Genomic DNA, 21,297 nt, shown 5'->3' on the forward strand with positions numbered 1-21,297 from the left:
TTTTCAGGAGATGATTTCATTTATGGGATGAATCTATCTATACTAACTTGCCCTTTGTGAAAAAGTAATGATCTGAATCACTGTTGCTCCATTTGATGCAGAAAATCTAGTCAGATTTCTTGCTACATAATGGCAATCTGTAGATTTTCTGAAAGTGTGACCCCCAGACAATGCAGAGAGGAAGATTATTTCATCAGGATCACATGACCACCGTGACACAGATTAACACAGATAGGCCAGTAAATCAAGAACTTTACTTATTGCTTTTCCATATATTCTGAAGCATAATTTAAACAAGCTACATGTTTTCCTTCAGCAGGGGAGTCTAGCGCAATGAGTGAGCACAGAGATCATTATGTGTATCTATATATATATATATATACAATATATATATATATATTTGGCGATTTAAATAAATGGACGTTTCATCTATCTTTTCCACTTGTTTATTGTTAATTATTCTCATGACGTTTTGTTATAGTTCCAAAGGATTGCATCAAAGTGCGATCCTGATCAAAAATCAACATGGAGAAATTTCACACACCTCTAAACAAAACTGCATCTTTTAATCTAACTATGATCCATAACTGGTGTTTGACATTGATGATTTTACTGTATTATCTCATTCTCATTTACAAAATCAAAAGACAACATACAGCATTGTTCATTTACACTTTTTTTTATCACTTTTGTATATTTGATTCCACAGTTTCTATACTTACAAACAATCAACTACAGTTTCTACAGCACAGTACAGTGACAAAGGTGATAATTCTTTGTTACATTTAATTTATGGTGATGCACTTGAATCGACAGAAGCCTCAAGACCAAGAGTGGATTTAGAGAGTCACACACAAATGTTAGCTTTTTTTATTTCATGTCTTCATATTAGTGGGAGAGTTTATTTTTGATGCAATGTTGTGCGGAGTAGTTCTGAACAGTCAGTCTCTTACATGAAAAACACAGCAGTCAGAGCGATTTCAGATTGATGATTCAAAAAGAAAATCTCATTGAGAGGTGGAGTTAAAACTTTAAAGGAACAGGCATCTTAAGGAGTGAATTTTCTCCATCTTAAACAAGCCAAACGTTTAGAAAAGTTTAGAATTGTTTTTTATTTCAGGTGGGAATTTTCTTTTAATCTTTCCTGCTCAGATCAGCTGTCTACTGCAGGTAAGACACTAACAGCTCAACACTACTCCACACAGCCACAATTCAAATACGCTAAACAACCCCTTCAGTGGAAAAAGGCCGGCATGTAGTAATGTGCTTCAACTGCAAACAACTTTGTAAGAGACAAACACTCAAACACTTATTGCTTTGTTAACTTTTTGCACTCACAATTGACTGTTGCCTAGGCAACAAGTTAATTATACAAAAACACCCTGTAACATAGGCTTAGATATGTATGAGAGAAGCGTGTTAGCATTTTAACAGCACTCTCTGCTAAAACAGAGTAATCTTGACTTTGTTTTTTACCGCATGATGTGTGACGCGGGCCGGTCTGCAGAGAATTTATTTCTTACATGTGTAGTTCCTGTTTTTTCAGGCTCTATCAGTGTGCTTCTGAGAGGGTGTGATGGACATTTTGCAATGTAGCCTGCTAATTATTTTGGCTTCTGTAGTTTTTTGCAAGTCAGAGATTTTTTTTACTAGGGCACCTGAACTGTCAAACTCAGCGTTTTGAATCATTTTCAGAGAGAAAATAAAAGTGTTTCTGCTCTACATGCCCAACAGAAAAAAAACTACTTTAGTACTGTAAAGACTATGGGGGGGAAATCATTTAAAAATCCTATTAGTTCTATTATAGTTTATTTTATTTACATATATTTATATCTATAGCAGATCTCTTGTCATAATGTGTAAACTCAGGCCACAGAAAATATTTGGCAATAATTCATGAAAGGTGGTACTCATGGCACACGAATAGATGATGGATCAGGTGACAAATCTAGATCAGTGTAAAGTAAATGCAATAAACGAGGGGTCATTTTCTTTTTGCCGAACTGTGTAAACCTACAGCATCTTCACAACATCATCATTTGGTAGATTGTGGTTGTGCTTTCAATAAATGTTCCCCTGGTTCTTCAAAGCTTGTCCAGCCTAATGCGCATCAGGATGAGTGTCAAACAACACAAGGCTTTCAGAATTGTGCACAATGCACTCTTAGTGCAGCGGTTTGGCTATATATTCAATTGAAACTACATATGGCTGCTATCCTACAAAATGGCAGTTTGGACAAGAAAAACTAGTCTGACATGATTGCTTTTCCAAATGTTGGAAAGCAGCTGTGAATATGATATACCAAGTGGGAATGCATGTGATCTGTATGGAACATATGATAATTGTTAGTGATCCCTTTCTGATAAGTGTGCTTTTATGTCTTGCTCCTATCATATGCTAAAGTCCAGGAAAAGACAGAATTATCCTGCATGTTAAATTAATGTCCCAATCAGTTCTGTGTTCTAACAAAAATCAGATTAAAGGTGTAGCCCTGATGGTGTTGCACGCGCCTGAATTTAATATATCTAATTCATAAAAGGCAAATAAAGCTTGTTATCCAATATCGGTTAATCAGGATGAAGGTAAACTTCAAACATGTTTCAGTTCAGGACTTGTGAGTCATTAACAACTAAAAGTCCTGGAGCATCAACATCTTGAAGTTGCAGAAACCAGCAGCAATACTCAGAGTTGGACGGTACCAGCAGAAGTATTGTTTGGTTAAATGAGAGGATTTAGATGATTGGGTCTCCTATTTCACGTGCTAATGGTAGCTACTCATAATAAATTGATGCACAGTATGCATAGCGTATTGTTCAAACTGAAGTGAACACCAGCTACAATGTTTTTTAGTTTTTCCATAACTATTGAGCAAGTGTTTGAAGTGGATAAAACTGAGACCAGAGTGAAATACTTAGCATTATCTAATGCTAGCAGCTGCACAGCCCATATGTTAGCTCATCTATGCAACCACTGAATATTTACTAACACAAAAAAGGAATCAGGTAGAAAGCAATAAGTTAATATAAGGAATTGTGAGGGAGTTGGTGAATTCACCAAATATAGAAAGTAAGTTTTAATAAATTTAAGTTTGGTGTGTTGAACATCTACAAAAGGTTTAACAGATGATTTTTCTGTAGGCTGGTATTCATGGTGCGCTAACCTGACTAAACCACCGATTTTCCAAACCGCCCCACCCCTGTCATTGTAAAAAAAAAAAGAAAAAAAAAGGTGCATTTGTGGAATGATTACAGACTTAATAAATAAACAACCATTTGTCAGGTTTCAGTTGCAAAGATGACCCACAATAGCTTAAATTTTGAGTCCTCAGTGAAAACTTAAACGTGACTAGATTAACTTCTCTACATCGATCATGATCTTCTTTCAGACATTTCAAGTTTTGCAACGTTTCGTGCAGTGTGCTCCAAAACACCTGGGAAAGTCTGTTAAAGGTATCAAGAAATATAGAACTAGTGTCCTGCCAAAATACTACAGAAATTTGATAGAGAACAATATATGAGCAAATGTAGTAAAACTCTGTTTACATGTTATAGTCTGGATTTTCAAGTTTACATACAGTTCATACTTTGTGACATGCATAACACCCTCTGAAACATCTTAAAGACACACATCCTGTATATTCATAAAGGAGAAGGGAAAAGGCAGTTCTCACAACGGGATGTACAGTTTGACTGGAATAACGGCTAACTGGGAGATTCTGAACATTTTCCTTGGGAAAATGTTCTCATGACAAATGGTTGTGCTTTAGATGGACAGACACAGAAAACTTGTCTCGAACTCATCCCTGTTCTGGTGCGATCCAAAGTGATGCCATAAAGGGAGGGAGATTAATCTCCGATTCGTAACGATAACAAAAGCAAACCTGGAATGTTCTATTATCTACAAAATGGCAGTTAGTCTAGACACCAACACAAGACCTCAGGAGAAACAGAGTAAGGAACACCAAGACGTTCCCCCGCAGAGTCAAAAATGCTTCCAATCAAGGCAGGAATTGTTGCATTTTTGAGCAGATGTCCAACAAAGATGAGAAACTCACAACTTCAAGGGTGAGTTGATGTTGCTCAAAAGAATGACGGTGAATACGGACAATTCTGCAATGATGGCTAGTGGTCATTTCTATGAGTCTGTTTGCGTTGCTAACTATCAGAGTCACTGACCTCCAACCCTGGATGGTTTTACACTGAGGGGGACAAAACTTAATGGAGTTACATCTACATTGGTTTACTGTTGTTGTTTTTTTCATCTCCAGACTTTAGTAAACATCAACAAACATCATCTTTTTCTGGAATTATCAGGATGCAGCAACAGGACTAACCTTTACTCTCATGGCTGAATGTTGCACCTTAACAAATTCATGTTGTAGTTTACCGTTTTACTGTGGATGTAGGTGAGTGTGGGGTGGGTTCAGAGGGCACGATTTGATGAACTTTTGAGCCGTTTCCTCTGCAGTGTGGCTAAAGCTCTGCTGCCCTCTGCAGAGCTGCCGGTGCCACACTATTGGAGCACTTGACCCCGCGTCTCTGGTAGTTTGAGGGCGAGAAAACTGCCTGCTGCCAGCGCTCCGGAGGCAAACAGGATGGGCACGGCCTTGGTTATGCCAACGAATGACGTGAAGATGCTGATGCCGAGCACGGCCGCTAATTTACACAGAGCGTTGAGGAAGCCAAAAGCAGTGGTTCTGAGGAAGGAGGAGAGAACAAAAGTTGCGTTGGATTTGTGTTGGAAGTTCAATTAGTGCTTAAGGAGAGTACAACTGAAGCATTTAACTGAAAAAGTCTTGGAAATAAATTCAGAAGTATCTGACAGAATATGACTTGTTAAAAAGAAATAACTCCTGATTCCTTCTAACCCTATTTCTTCTAGACAACATCTAAAATCCTAAGATGTGATGCTGTTTTACTGTTATGATCTTTCTTAGTTAAAAGAGAAAATGTCTTGGTCTTAATGAGATACAAATCTCATTAAAATGAGAATGTTTTCTTGTTTAAATGAGATACTGTTCCTTAATTTATTTCCAAATAAATCAAATAAACTGAAGAATATCTCAGGATTCTTTATGCCATTTCTTATTATAACCTGATGATGGTGGTATTTCCCCTTCAATTAAATCTAAAAGTTGATCTCTGATAGTCTTAGAAACAAAAATTAAATTTTTCTCTTCTTCATCTTATATTCTATTTTTAAATCAGTTTTAGATGCATATATGTAATAATTAAATCTACTTTATGAAAACCATTCAATGCCAAAATGAGCTTTGCAGTCCAAACAGCAGCAATAATTTCACCCCACAATGTCATCAGTCCCTGAAAGCCAACCAATCACTGAAGGGCAGCTCTTCTGACCTCATTCAGCAGTGCTGCTGTGTTCAGGACGGCAGAGGACGCCTAAATCACCCACCTCTTGTGAGACGGATAGAGCTCGACGGTCAGCACATCCAGGGAGTTCCAGGAGGCGATGCTGATCCCACCAAACAGGCACAGCAGAGCGATCATGGCTGACTCGCTGTTGCCGAAAGACAGGAAGAAACAGCTGACGCAAGAGATGACGCTGGAGCCGGCTGTGAAAAAAGGAGACAAACACAGACGCAGCGTGATTACTGTTGACAGGCCACTGTATATTTTTAACCTTGGAGTTAAACCAGAGTTACTTGAATTAACAAGAACTATTTTCATTAATGGTCTCGAATCTTTACTGTAGGATAACACATTTTTTTTTAAAAAGTCAAAATAACTGATGTTTTCAACTGATTTAAGCTGAACTGATTCTAGTCCCAATATGTTTTCTGTCTAGTAATGGAGCCATCAGAACATTTTGTACCCATCATGCAACAGTGTGGATGCAGAGGACATTTTGTACCTGCTTTGACGCCTGAATGATTGGATGTAAAAAAAATTTTACCCATGGTTTTAAGTAAGAAAAAGTGAATATGTAATTCCAAAAAACAATATTTACAAGCAGGATGTTTATTATTATTAAAGTTTGATTAGGGGTCATAATTTGACATTATATACGAGTCAACAAAATCAAAATAAACAACAGGTAAATTTACCTAATAGGTACAGACTGGAAGCAGGACAGTATGAAATTGCAAAGGTGATTTCCTGTAGGACTTAAGCTATTTTTGCTAACAATCAGATTTTAGGGAACTAACAGATGTTTTGTTCAAACAAAAGAAAATGTAAAGTATATACATAAATCTAATCTTTATTTATTTTGATCAGAAAATGCTGTTTATATCTGGTTAAACTTCAACAGGTTGTGACCTGCTAATACTGCATGCGTCTGGGGAAGATTGACCAAATGTAGTTAGTGGCCGTGGCACTAGGGGGTGCTATAGCTCCTCCTGCATGAGACACGATATCACTCCCATAACACTCCTAAGAAAAAACAGAGTACTTTTCAATTTGATGTCATATTTAATTAAATGTGATTGTGATTATATTTATTGTGAAGTTAAAAAGCAGAAAATAATGCCTAATAAACAATCAATAATTATAAATACAGTTCTGAATTAACAAAAAAACCATAAGACACATGGGAAAATATCAGGAGTTAGTATATCTTAAAAATACATTTTTAGACGTCCATATGTCAACTTCTGTATCTTTCACCCCTTTTTATAAAATCAATTAGCCTAGAGCTTGTTGGTGTCACTAACAAGCCATTAGGAACAGCATTTATACTTATTAGGAAGGTTGTTGGTGAGTTTTTGAAGGTTTGAATGTTGAAGGTATTGTAGATTTTGCCACTGTCTAAATTGGTGATGCCAGCAGGAGCTGCAGCATGAATTACAGCAGAAATCTGTTAACGAGCAGCTCATTTGAATCAGGAGGCAGGAGAAAGGCTGCAGCTAAAAGTTTTAGGAAGTTAGATTTGGAGGACTGAACTTCTGGATCACAGTGATGTCCATCACTTTTTTAGCATTAAGCTGCATCTACAGCTATTAGAATGCTCTACAGCAATATAAGAAAATATGGGTTTTATTTTTTTATTTGGAGTTTTGTAAGATATGTCTAGAGTTTGTGTGCAGCAGTGCCAGAGATCTTAAAAGAGTTTTGGTTCTAGGAAAGATGTGGATGATTCCTTCAAATAAATATGAATTCTCTGTGAGGTAAAGAGGAAAAGGCACTAAATGATGAGCAAACACTTTGCAGACCCCTCACTAAACATATCAAGGATGCAGCCTTAGAGTCCACAAACCTTCCTTAAACGTTTCATGTTATGAAATATAAATTTGTTCAAAATAATCCAAACATCTTTTTTGAATGTTTTACATACAACATTGAATTTGCAGCAGTTGAAAGCTTTGGTGGGAGTCCCCAACTGAAACAATAACTTTAGCAAGATGACCTCCTCACAATCCTTCACTGTCAAACAAGCTGGTGGAGTTCCTGATGTACCACCAGATTTCTGCTGAGTAAGTAAACTGAAATAGATTTTATAATTATGGCTTGTAAATTGAGTTATTTATAGATGATCTACAGCATTCATCACTGCTTGCTGTTTTATTCAAGGGCCGTTTTTCCTTGAAATGCATAAAATATCATATAAATTGCACATCTACTCTTTGAGCTGCCTTGTTGCTGAAAAAAGTTCTACATAAATAAAACTTCTTCTTCTTCTTTTAGGAGCCTGAGAAAAGGACCAACACACAGCTATGAGCATTCAGAGATTGATTGACACCCATAAATTAGCACCACCAAACGTGGTGCTAATTTATGGGTCGTAGTTTTTATGGGTCGTAGTTCTCCCAGAACATTTTAAACAATCAGCCTCACCATCTGAGATCTGAATTTTAGTGCACAATTTGACATATTTATGCTGTTTTTAAGTTATTTTACAACATTTTGTGTTGCACGAATTTAGCAAAACGCAAGACAAATGCAAAATGTTCAAACACTAGTTTGGGACTATGACATTTGTGATTTAAAATGTCAAAAGTCAAAGATTTATTTACACTAGCTCTCTCTCCTTCTTCAGTACTTTCATCTGAGCAAATGCTACATATTGGTGTCCCGTTCTCTGTCTTACCAAGCATCCTCAAACGCCCAATCTTGTCCATGAGGAGCGCAGACACAATGTTACCCGGCAACACTGCCAAGGTACCCAGGAAGCTGACGAAGTAGACCATGTAGGCGTTATTTTCATCACTGACATCACTGAGCAGGCAGCCTTCTTTGTTGTGCAGGAAAGTGCTGTTTATGAGCTTACAGTTGATCAGACGGTATTTAAAAAGATCTGCGAAGGTAGAACAGGTGTCGGTAAAAAGCAGCACAGTCATTGTGATAAAAAAAACATATTTCAGAAAATATAATAAAAAAAGCAACTTCAACTATTTAAATCTAACCAACAAAAACATGCAACAGATTCTATCATCATTACTGATCACAGCCTAAAAACAGCCTGTAAAACATAATGATGGCATGCTAAATACAGCACTGGAATAAATATACCACTTAAAATAATTAGTTTCTGTGATCTTACTTTTTATAGGTTTATGTTTGAGTAAAATGAACACTGTTTTTTTATTCTATGAACTCCTGACAACATGTCTTTGAAATTCCAAGCAAAAATTTAGTATTCATTTGCAGACAGTGAGAAATGGTCAAAATAATGAAAAAGTTGCTTTCAGACCTCAAATAATGCAAAGAAAACAAATTTATATTCATTTAGAAGCAACAATACTAATGTTTTAACTCAGGAAGAATTCAGAAATCAATATCTGGTGGAATAACCAGGAGGTTTTCAATAGGGATCAGTGTAGTGGTATCTTCGTTTTTTCCAGAACTGTATATAATGCTGTTAGATTTTGGACTACAGAATCCAGCACCAGTAGACTGTGTGTGAATTCCTCACCAGTGTTGTAAAAGAGGGTGGCAATAAATGTGCAGTTCTTGAAAAAAGTGTTGCTGGAGGTGATATCCTCAAAGTAACACTCTTCAAACAGCGAATCTTCAAACACCATAGATCTCATTTTCACATTCATGAACCTGCAAACAAATACACGAGCAAATAAAATAACCTGCAAGTCAAAAAGTGGTTCTAAAAAACAAGCAGTGTTTCTAAATAAAAAAAATAAAATCCGCTTCAAACTGACAGTAAAAAAACATAATCTATTAACAATGAATGCACTCATGAGATTGTGGCAGAAAACATTTTTCTCTCTTGCAGTTTCTCCTGGCAGCCTGTAATGAGGATCTGCAGCAGACTCACTTGTCGTTGAAGTACTGCCCCTGACGGTGGACCTGGTTCTCCAGAGTGAAGTTAAAGGTGACATGCTCCACTTTCTCCTTGACAAACACCTTGGTGCGCGAGGCATACTCCTGCTTTTGCAGGTACTTGATCATGTCAGGGAACCACACAGTCAGACCGTAGTAGCTGCAGGAAGAAAAAGCAAATCAGTCCCAAAAAGCCAAACTGTGGAAAATTCATACAAAAACTTTTACTTTTCAGAAGCATCTTTTAAATGGCTTCACAGGTCACTGATTTTTGACAATATGTAATTGGTACAGAAATATTGTGCACCTTTAAAATGAGTTAAAGCAAGTTAGTAGAAATGTTGCTGTTTTATCTTACTCTCTCCCACTTATTTTACAGAAAGTGAATAACTGTAAAGTCTTAATCCTTTAACTCTGACATGGTCTTCATGTTTTTGTGACTAATCTTAGAATAAAACATGCTTTGAATAAACCATGAAGAACAAACACCACCACCACATCTAAAGAGAAAATCACATTTATTCAACTACATCGCCCATAAACAACAGTTTTTTTTCTCTCTGATAGATTATAATTTGCAAATTTTAGTGGTTAGTCCTGCACAAGCACCACAGGTATGGAGTACAACAAGGCTCAGTGCATGGAACAGTTCTAGTTATAAAATATATTATTCTACTTCCAATTCACTGATGAAACTCTGCGATATTTATCCATGCAGCCTGAGATATCCAGTCAGTTAATTATACAACAGGGATTTCTTGATGACACCTGAATGATGCTTTTCTACTTTTAACCTACAAATAAGACTAAATTTAGATTTGAGCATCTAAAAACAAACTGCTTAGTCAGTCATTTACTCTTAATAGCTTCTAAAAAATAACATAAGGAATATGAGGACATATGTCCTTTAAATCCCATGTTAAATGGGTTTCTTAGAACTGCTTCTTTCCTCTCTAGATTATTCTGAAATTAGAAATATACTACAAAATAGTATGATGCCAATGAACTAGATTTATAACTAGTTACATTTGATTCTTTAAGGCTAGATTATTGCAGTTTTTACTATAAGAAAGCCCAGATGATAGAAAAAACCCTTCAACCTATTGAAGATCTTGCTGACAGAGTTATGGTGAGAATTAAATGGAGAGATCTTATTTCTTAAGTGACTTGAAATGACATTTGTTTTTAATTGGCACTGTATAAATAAACTAAATTCAACAATTCATAAATTTTCTGATTGTGCTTGGATAAAACCAACAAAATACACCAAACAGAGCTTCTGAATAAAGATTCATGAGTGTTAGAAAGTCTGGATAACAACATCAACCTGGTCTTACCTGAAGGACATGGAGAACCACACGGCCATCATCATGTAGGTGGTGCGGCGGTACTCAGGGGAGAAAACGGTTTGGAAATTATTCCACACCTGAAAGAACACAAAACCACAGACAGACTCATCAAATTTAAGGAATTATGGCAAGAAGAGAGCAATCAATCAGAGGCATCTCTGAAACCAACCTGATGGAAAAGTGAGGAGAGTTTTAGCCTCCATTTCTCATGCCAAGCCGCACTGTCGCTCATGTTCACCAGCTCGTCTATCTGCTTCACCGTTTTAATGGTGGTCACCTGGCAGCAAGAGATCTCATCTTCAGTCCTTCATTTTCACTGATGCTCAGTATCACCTGTGCTGTGTGCAACTTACAGAGAAGACCCTTTCTGGGTAACCTTTGGCCCTCATGTTGGTGTCATGGACCTGCTTCAGAATCATCCACGCCTCGTCATGCTTCCCGTTCTGCAAAAGGCAAACAAGACAAATAACTAGAGCACTGCTGAAGGAAATGCCAAAACATTACTCAAACTTTCACCACTATAAAATGATTTATTTCTACATTAATTCTATGTACCATAAATTCGTCCAGCTGAACAGAAACAAAACTGAAGTTATTATCTTTGGATCTAAAGAGGAACGATCTAGAGTCAACACACAGCTTAAGTTATTACAGCTGGAAACTAGAGATAAGGTTCAAAATTTGGGAGTAGTGATGGACTCTGACCTGAACCTTCAGAGCCACATAAAGTCAGTTACAAAGTCGGCCTTCTATCACCTAAAGAACATTTCCAGGTTTAAAGGACTAATGTCTCAGGAAGATTTAGAGAAACTCATCCAGTCGCATTGATTATTGCAACAGCGTCTTTACAGATCTGCCTAAAAAAATCAATCTTCCAGCTGCAGCTGATCCAGAACGCTGCTGCTGGTGTTCTGACTAAAACTAGGAAGATGGAGCACATAACACCAGCTCTACAGTTCTTCCACTGGCTCCCTGTAGCTCAGAGAATAGACTTTAAAATACTGATGTTGATTTATAAATCACTGATCAACTTAGCATCACAATGCTACAGCAGGAAATAAACTCACTCAAAGCCGTAGAGACTGAGAAGAAATGGTTTATAATTACAATGAAGAAATGGTAAAATATACTTTTTTTTGCCTTTATGACTTTTTTATGACCTGGATAGTGTTAGAATGCTGGAAACATTTCAGACTGTTTTTATTGTTGTTTTAACAAACAAAGATCTGTTGTTGTTGTTGTTGTATCAACCTTCCAGACCTCTCAGGTCTTCCGGCTCTGGTCTGATCTGCATCCCCAGAACCAGAACCAAACATGGGAAGCAGCATTCAGCTTCTATGCACCACAAATCTGGAGCAAACTTCCAGAAAACTGTAAATCAAACACTGAGTTCCTTTAAATCTGGACTAAAAACCCAGTTGGTTAGAGTTGCTTTTGAAACATTATAAATGAAACATTAATCAATAATCTGATGGCACTTGACAAAATGTAATGCTTCTGTTGTTAACTGCGTGTTTTATGACTTTTTATGATGTAAAGCACTTTGAACTGCCTTGTTGCTGCTATGTGCTATCCAAAAAACTTGATTGATCGCTTGATAAGTCTGAAGCATCGGGGGAGGAAGCTGGCAGCTCACCTCCAGGTAGAAGCGGGGGCTCTCAGGCATGGTGGAGAGGGCAGAGATGGCGGCCACAGCCGGGAAGGCACACACCAGAACAAAAACCCTCCAGCTGTGGAACTGGTAGGCCGAGCCCATCTGAAAGCTCCAACCTACACAAGGACAGATAACAGGCCAGGTTGTTGCTAAACATCTCAATCAAAATAGTCCCATCTGGCCAAACGCACACGGTTCCGGGTCTTTTAATGCCTTATTTTCATTCATTATGTCCTAAAATGATGTTCCAAACAGAGCCTGACTCATAGAGACCTGTTTGTTTTTCTCACCGTAGTGTGGGATGATGGCCCAGGCCATGGCGGAGGCGTAGATACCGCCGATCATCCAGAACATGCAGAGCCAGCTCAGGTGCTCTCCACGCTTCTCCTGGGCCAGGAACTCAGAATAATAAGAAAACACAATCGGGATGGAGCCTCCGATGCTGCAGAGTTACAGAGAGAGGCAGAAATGCAGAGAAAGAGGCGATTAAAATATGAATTATGCTCTTGAGAGGAAGATAAGAGAAAAGGAAGGCCAGTATTGAGAAGTAAGTAAGCAGAGAAAACATTCGAAGTGGGATTTTTGTGTTGAAGCTCTTAAGAAGGGGTTTGAATTAAATCCAATTTTTGGATTTTTTACATTGTTCTGATGTAAAAGGCACCATTCAACTGCTATTCAGCATTTAAAACTCCTTGAATGAGTCTTTTACTTATCTTCTGTGCAGAAGTGCTTTCATTCAGTCATATGGAGGATTTTCAGGCATGATTGGCAAGTATTAGGATCACACTTTAACTAGGCCACACCAACTATTTGTTTGTTTTTTATTATTTCAGTGGAACTGCTGTAGTGCCCCATATCATTAATCTGCAAAATAAGCAATTGAATAAATGAATGTATAATTCACACACTTCACCGCAAAACCACAAAACCTTACTTTGTATATTCATCTAGATTCTGGAGCAAATATTTTAATTCACCTGAAATAAGACAAAACTAACTTACAACTAACTTTTCAGCAAGAAAAATTAGCTGATATCTATAATTATCAATATCGATAGTTATTGATTTGTTTTTTGTTTTAAATGTATAAAATACTGCCAAACTGATGACATGACTTCTGTTTTCACAGTTTTCACTCTGCTCCGTTTGTTTGTTAATTTTAAGCAGTTAAGGGGCATGATGGTGAAAGTTAAACTGCTGCTCACTGTGTTGTTACTCAACAGGCTGTTGCTAGGTAACCAAAGAGCGCGTGAGTTGCTAGGTAACCAAAGATTGAGTGCGTTAGCTGGTGCCACCAATGGCCTCATTAGCTCTGCCTACATCTCCCAGAATGCCGTGCGTGTCTGGATCAGAATTCAGTGAATATTCTACATATTGAATATTTATCGCAGTGTTATATATTGTTATTGATTTATTGTCCAACCCTAATCTAGAGGGATCATTGCACTTTCACACAGTGCCAGGCTGACTTGGAGGTTTTTTCCCCCGATAAGTGAAAATGTACATTTTTATGTCTCTTTCTATACTTTCAATTTTAAACATTTATTTTGACATATTGAAGACATGAACGGATCCCTTTGGACTCAATTTGCTCTTTTGCTGCATTTTCGGTGCCTTTCCCTTGATCTATTTTGTGATTTTGCGCATTTCACTGCTCGTCACATCAGCTGATGTTTATGCATCACAGTGGCTGTGACTCCCTGCGTGATTCATCTGCCTGCTCACCCGACGCCAGAGGCCAAACGGCAGAAAAGGAAGGAGCTGTATCCCTGGACGAAGGACGAGAAGAAGGCAAACACACTGTTTATGGAGAGCGAAATGAGCAGGGTCTGTCTCCGACCGATCCGATCAGCCAGGCCGCCCCAGACGAAGGCTCCAACCATCATCCCCAGGTAAACGATCAGACCTGTGAGGAAGAGGAGGGGACAGGGACGAGTCGGACCATCAGCAGCGTGAAATGATTGGAAGAGATGAAGTAAAAAGGCAGATAGGATGATAATGGGTTATTATTCTCCAATAAACTCACGTCTAGCACTTCAAGGCTTCACTTTCACTCTCATTAGATTTCCAATTTGTTGTAAATTACTGCCAGGGGAAATCTTAATGGACTTCTAAAAAAAGTTTGCATTAATGATGAAACGTTATGGAAGAATTGAAGCATAATCCTCTGAAATGTTTCCAGACAAAAAATGGAGCATCAGTTGTTCAGAAAAAACTCTCTTCTCAGCTGACGGTTATTAAAATCAGAGTTTTTAAAACAGTTGAGTGTTATCAGGGACAAAAAGAACTGATGATTTTTTGTGTTTAAGTGAAGGTTTTTATTTAAATCAGGCTGAAAATGTGTTTACTCTCAACATTCAAATATGGAGCAAAGAGTATTGTTTTAAAGGTAGAATTTTCTGGACATCTCAGTCAAAATATTGTATTCTATGTAAAAATGTCTGTAATTATTAAGCATTATTAGAGATACATAACCTTTAATCAGCAAGAAAGTCTACAAAATCAAACATTTCATGCTCAGTTTTCCTTTTTTTTACTCATCCAGAGTTTGAAAATGGTTCAATGAAATTCAATTTTTTTAAGAATGGTGCGTTTGTAGTGCAAGTTATACACTGAGGTCCCTGTTAGGTATTTGAAAGACATTTAGCAGGTTTTCTATCGAACGATGTTCACTTTGTTGATCTCAAACTACTAAATTAGTCGACTGTATTTCATACATGACGATACAAGCAGAAACAGAAATGTGTTTGTGTTTTTATCTCCCTGTGGATGAACCTGTATGTTCATCCACAGCTTCAAAATGACACAATCTGCAGTAAGAGACAGTGAGAGCCAAAGTATCATTAGTATTTCTAGTTGCAGTGTCTAAACTAGGCTTTGTGTTTCAATTAAGATACACTAGCGTCTACAATGGAGTCAATGAAGTTGAATAGACTGTTTCCCAGGAGGCAATTACTCATTGTGTCTTTTTAGTATAACAAGCCATTTAATGGGAATACTGCCATTTTCCAACTAAGCAGGGGAGAAGGATTGATTTATAGACTATCCAGTATAATAGATAGTGATTTGCCCCTTTCAACTTGTTATCACTGAAATTGATGTGTCACAGATTGAAACAACTGGCTGTTTTGCAGGAGTCAAACAGGCCCGTTGTGGAGGACTGAACTGGAAATCCTCTGTTGTTCTGGGTTTTTATGTTCCACCTCTTTATGTTTGTGTGAATCCCTGTAATTAAAACCTTTTGCTTGCAGCACTGAAGCCAGCTGTGAACATGAATGTATGCATTCAGCAATAATTCAACCCCACGTTGATTGATCACAGAAAGCAAATCAGTTTGGGAGGGAGGAATGCGGTAAGCAAATGCTGTTGTGTGGTTTGACCAAAAACAAACTATTTTATTCATAATGGCAAAAAAAAAAAAATGTTGAAATAAAAATTGCTGCTGATAACACTAGATTTAAAAGCTTAGTGATGCTTGTTGTGTAAAAAATCTCCCACAAGTTACAGATGGAAGATTCTGGACTCTTTACATGATGAGCAGGTAAACAACAGAAACAAAATCAGAGCTGGGATTCAAGGTGCTAGCATGAGTCTCATCCCTCCCACTGATCCAGACACACTCACTCACAACCTGCTCCACTGAGCTAAATATCTAGCTCTACTAAAACATTTAGCACTATGCTATAGCTTATTAACTAAACATTTTAGTTTATGAGCTAAATATTGAGGTTGCTAGCTAAATATGTAGTTTGGAACTACGTAAATATTCAGTCTGGGAACTAAGTATTTCACTTGCTAACCTTTGCTGTGGAGTTAAATAGTTAGCTCCACAACAAATATTTAGCTTGCTTAATATCTGTAGTTTGTTAGCAGGCTAAATATTTGGAGCTAAATATTTAGCCTACCAAGTTAACACTCTATTTAGCTTGCTAACTAAAAAAATATTTTGGAGCTAAATATTAAGCTTGCTAACTTATTGTTCAGCTTGCTAACTAAATATGTAGATTGGAGCAAAGTGTTTGACTCTGATCTATATATTTAACTCTAAATAAAATATTTATTTTGAAAGTTAAATATTTAGCTTGCTAACTAAATACTTTTTCTGTGAGCTAGATATATAGCTCTTTAGCTAAATATTTAGCTTGCAGCTCCATTTGTGACTGTGTAACTATACAAACAATCCAAATAATTCAATGTCCATTAAACTTGCGTTCTTCTAAATGACGACATTTTATTTGTTTAAAATGTTGTGCGCAAAAGACAAAATTGATGTCTCCATTTCGAGAGACTTGTTCTGTCTGTGGAAATGGATCTGGATCTGCTGTGTTCATGCAACGTTATCAGGCTGTTACACATGCACAGATTCCCTCTTGTGCTCTAAATCTGTAGACAGATGTTGATCAGGTGCAAATTCTGAACTTAAACCTCAAAAAAGATGGTAACTCAGGGATTAGCCATCAAGACTTAAACTTACATCAAATTATGTCTGCAAAAAGCAAATCTACTCCAGTCAACGACCTCAAACACATTGAAATGCAACCGTAATGAGACATTATCCCATTAGCACATTGGTATTTTTAGTTATCTAAAAATATACACCTTAATAATATGCAAAGAGAAACATTACTATAAATGTGATTAAGCGAGCATGAAAAATAAAAGAGAAACTAACACAAAACTATCAGAAGGCAGAATGCAAAGGTTGAGCAATAAAGGGGTGAAAATACTAATTCAAGACTTTACCTCATGAATAAAAACATGGAAAAACAGTGGCATCCAAAAAAAGGTAAATCAGAAGAAGCCACAACTTACAGTTATTAACAAAACCTTCCCAGATTGTGTCACATTGCAACCAGAAACTTCAGCCTTTTTAATCACAGAAAAAATTCAACCATTTTGACTGAATCGGAACAGTTCCTGAAAAAAAACTGAGTATTTAACTCTCCAGATTGAAAAAAGATTGGTAAAGATGCGCTCAGTAAAAATACACGGAAATTTTTGATTGTAACATGAATAAACAAAGGGATATAAAACGTCCTGCAAGGAACTGTAAAAAGTATCAACGAGATAAAGGAAAATCAGCCACTGTTCAAGTTGGTATTCATATGTCAGGGCTATTGACTCTGATGTAGATTATATCTGAGCACCAAGGATGGAAGCTGTTGACCTAAATGAAATCAAAAGGAATGTCCTTGCTTTTCAGATCAAACAGCCTTTTAAAGGCATTTATTAAATTAGTCGTTTTCTTCTTCATCTGAATCGTGTGACTCATTTAGTGAATCTGAGAAAAACTGCGGCCTTTAGCTCAGAAAGAAGGTGACTTTTCTCTTCTTTGTCCAATCAACTGCAGGAAATTCTGCATTCATTAACAAAAATGAGTCATTTAGTCATTTTCAAAGTTATTTCATGTTTTTGAGTAAAAACTACTAGTGCCGCACACGATTCATACATTTAGATCAAATTAAAAATGATCTGTAGATATGATGGAAACATAATAGTTGTGCTTTCTGTAATGACAGAGTACCGGCGAGTCAATCACAGTGAGTGACCGGGTCATTCAGTAAAGATCTCTGATTGGATATCGCTGTGGGCTGCAGCGCCGACCTGTCGACCTTTCACCAATCAGAGGAACCAGATCACTGTCTGTCCTGCTGTCGTCACTGTTAGAAAGCGTCAAGATAATATATCAGCTTAACGTGTTAACAAACTTCAAAGTTACTAATAAAAGCCAGGAATAGAGTCTCAGTGTGTGATGTCTCAAATAACATATATCTAACATTATTCGCAAAAATGATGCATTAAAAAATGCTTCAGGCCTGCTATCACTTGAAACTTTGAAGATTTATACATCTGATTAAAACAGGAAAGTAACACAACACTAAAACAAGTCCTGGATCTACTTTTAGCTTCATCTGTCCAAAATAAAGGTCAGATGAAAATTGACTTTGTTTCTCTTCTTTTCTTGAATTTCTTTAGACTGTAGCATGATGCAGTGATTCCTGAGAGCTTTTACTCTCCTTCCTGTTGACAGACAGGTCCTGTTTTGATCATTTCTTGATTCTGCAGGTCAGACAGAAGTAAAGTGGAACACAGCTCAAAATTAATTTATCTTTCCACAACCAAGCTTTTTAAAACGTACCATGTTGCTTTGGATTGCTTTTCACTCCTAATAAAAGAAATTATTATTTGAAAACTTCCTTTTTAATATCTTCTCAGGTTATCTTTGTCTAATGTTTAAATTTGTCAGATGATCTGAAACATTTCACAAAACAACGGTGATGCAGAAAGGAGGAGAAATGAGCTGGAAAAGGTGTTGGAGAGAAGTAGCAAAGCTGGGCATCTCAGCCGGAAGTGGTGGGAGGAGGAGATGGAGAGCATGAAAAGAGGAGTAAAAAGAGACAAAAAGGGAGGAGTGGACAGCGCGAGTCAACGCTGTGGCAGAGCTCCCTGAGGCACAGGGATAGTGGATGCATGTGGATGTGTGTGGGGAGGGAAATGAAAGAAAAAACTGCAACACTGCAGGATTGTTGAGTCTGAGTGGATGAGTGGGAGAGATGGGGGTTTAGTTTGGGTTTAACATAATACTACTACCAATAAAAATACATCATTAAACATAAAAGACCCTAATTTCCACTTACATTTATGTACATCAAAGATCTGTTGCTAATTATAGCCAGGTATAAAGCTTCCTATTTCCTTGTGCCAGTCTGTCCCACAGGAACCAGTAAATCAGACAGGCCTGATTAGATCTGCCATCTTGTCTTTGTCCCATCTGTTTCCCCTCGACCAGGACTTCACTGAGAAAATCCACCAAAAGGCCAAATACTTATTGTAATACAGAAAGGTTCCTGGATGCTGCAGAAAAACGGTGCAGCAGCACTGCAATGCACAACGCAGCGCGGCCAGCAGGCCTCCAGAAGGACAGAAATACGCCGTGAAATTTCTCACACATCAAAAGCATTTAAGCTCAGTTCGTTCCAGAAGTCATCTCTTTCTGTGCAGAACTCCTCCTTTGTGTATTTCTAATAAACTGGCTGCAGCAGCTGCAGCTTCATGAGAAGGGCAAATCAATGACAGCCAGTGTGTTTCTCCTGTGGCTCACTGAGCATCAACGTGGCATCACGATTTGTGTCACTCTGAATTCCCGGCTGTTAGTTTTCCTACTTGATCAAATGTTCCTCAGCAACACGCCTCTGGAACCTTTCTTAATAAAACGGAGCAGTGTTTTGTGAAATGAGCTGTCACAGCTTCCTCTCTGGGATCATCTGATATGTTAACATTCTGCAGCTCATTCTGCAGAGACTCCTCCGCTACGTGCGCTGGGTGTCGCATGCAAACAGCGCATGATCCCAGCCCAGTGCTTCAGGTTAAAGACTGTTTAGACTGCATGCTGATGGAGCGCAGCGGGGCGGGGAGAGCGCAGGGAGCAGTCGGAAATCAGGGGATGCAGAGAAGTTAGAGCAAAAAAAAAAAAAAAGCCTCTTCGGCTGTGAGTCAGACGTGTTGCATAACAAGCGAAGGAGAGAATGGAGGCCACTCGTGACTCCTAACTGAAGCCTTCACCCATAAATACTCAAGTATTTAAACATTTACACTTTTTCTTAATTCCTCTGGGTGAAATTTTCTGTTTTTATTGAATTATTTTACTGACTGTAGCAATGCGCCTCTCCTGCAGCGTGCTAGAGGAGCTGACATTAATGCTAAACATCATGGTGAGATCAGCTGCATTTAAAAGCTCCCTGCAGTACAAAATGCACAAATGTTGACAAAGACTAAAACAAGAACTCAGAAATCTCTGGCCTGTATTTCTGTTCAGTTTTGTTTCCCTTTTTTCTTCCTCTGATTATTATTTTTGGTTTGTTTGGTCTTCTAACCCTTTTATTGATATGGATCACGGTCATTTTATTAGTTTGGATGTTGGTAAGAGTCCTACCTTTCTGTTTCTCTGTAAAGCAATTAGAGCTTATGCAAAAAGTGCTCTATAAATAATGTCTGATTAACTAAATAAAGTAAAGTATATCATTGTTTGTGCTCTCCTCCGTCTGTACAGACAACATCTGAGAAGTCCATCCTATTCCCGTCATTACCTGTTGCAGCTGTGGCCCTCTAGGAGGCGCTACAAGCCCTCAATCCTAACTAATTAACTTAGGCACTTTTTTTACAGTGCCTTGTTACTTATTATTTATGACTCAAACGTGGTGGTAAGTTGTTGTAATTCTGTTTGCATTGTGGTTGCTGTTCGTATTGCATCTGGTTTTAATTAACAGAGTTTCACCATTCAACTGCAAACAATAATTCATCCCATTAAAACTGGTTTTCTCTCAGGCCTCTGCTGTGGTGCTGCTCCCTGCATTACAGGAGCACACACCTCCATATTGCACCTGAATTTCTGATCTATTCTTTGCAGTTTTGTGGGATCCTCTAGCATTAGGATAATTGTTAAGCAGCTGTCATGAATTTTTGAGACACATAATTTTGGGTTTTCAAATAGTATAGTGTAGATACTGTAAGCCATATTCATAAAAATGAAAAGAAATAAGGGCTTGAAATATTCACTCTATGTTTAATAAATCTATATGAGCGTCGCCTTTTCACATTCTGACACAAGATAAAAATATTGAGGTCAAAATGGAGGTCAATGGTAAAACAGATGACAGGGGTCAAATATTGTTCAACTTAAAAATGGTTCAAAAATAAGATGTTTAAGTTAAAGTTAAATTATCTACTGTAAGTAATTGAGTTTTCTAAACTAATGTAGGTAATTATTAATATATTAATCCTTGTTGTACATCTGGTTCCTGTTCTGTGTCCACCCTGTGCAGACGATCATGTGGTTCTGGACGCTGATTAAACATAAACCCGCAGGGTAGGAAAAACAATCCCGGAGTCTTCAGCTTCCACTCAGTGCAAACAGAGCCAGCCACGCTGCACACAGTGTGCGAAAGACAAACAGCACACACAAAAGAAGCACAAAGCCAGAGTTCCCTTTCACATCCAGAGACACAAACAAACACTCAGTAACACAGGTGAGCCCAGGCTGATGGTACCGTGTGCCTGA

General features: G+C 37.7%; 1 protein-coding gene across 2 annotated transcripts in view; it reads right to left on the reverse strand.

The window, feature by feature from the left end:
• Positions 1-435: 435 nt before the first annotated feature.
• The window catches only part of sv2a (synaptic vesicle glycoprotein 2A), a 34,145-nt gene continuing 13,283 nt past the window's right edge, over positions 436-21,297 (reverse strand). For both annotated transcript variants that reach the window (XM_032558390.1, XM_032558389.1), the window contains exons 3-13: positions 13,965-14,145; positions 12,530-12,681; positions 12,222-12,355; positions 10,939-11,028; positions 10,755-10,862; positions 10,574-10,662; positions 9,232-9,396; positions 8,875-9,008; positions 8,050-8,256; positions 5,416-5,575; positions 436-4,696 (exon numbers count right to left, since the gene is read on the reverse strand). In XM_032558390.1, the coding sequence (XP_032414281.1) occupies positions 4,513-4,696; positions 5,416-5,575; positions 8,050-8,256; positions 8,875-9,008; positions 9,232-9,396; positions 10,574-10,662; positions 10,755-10,862; positions 10,939-11,028; positions 12,222-12,355; positions 12,530-12,681; positions 13,965-14,145 (1,604 nt within the window). In that variant the 3' untranslated portion in view covers positions 436-4,512. The remainder of the gene's footprint in view (positions 4,697-5,415; positions 5,576-8,049; positions 8,257-8,874; positions 9,009-9,231; positions 9,397-10,573; positions 10,663-10,754; positions 10,863-10,938; positions 11,029-12,221; positions 12,356-12,529; positions 12,682-13,964; positions 14,146-21,297) is intronic.

This window comes from Xiphophorus hellerii, chromosome 3 (assembly GCF_003331165.1).
Source record: "Xiphophorus hellerii strain 12219 chromosome 3, Xiphophorus_hellerii-4.1, whole genome shotgun sequence".
Lineage (NCBI taxonomy): Eukaryota > Metazoa > Chordata > Actinopteri > Cyprinodontiformes > Poeciliidae > Xiphophorus > Xiphophorus hellerii.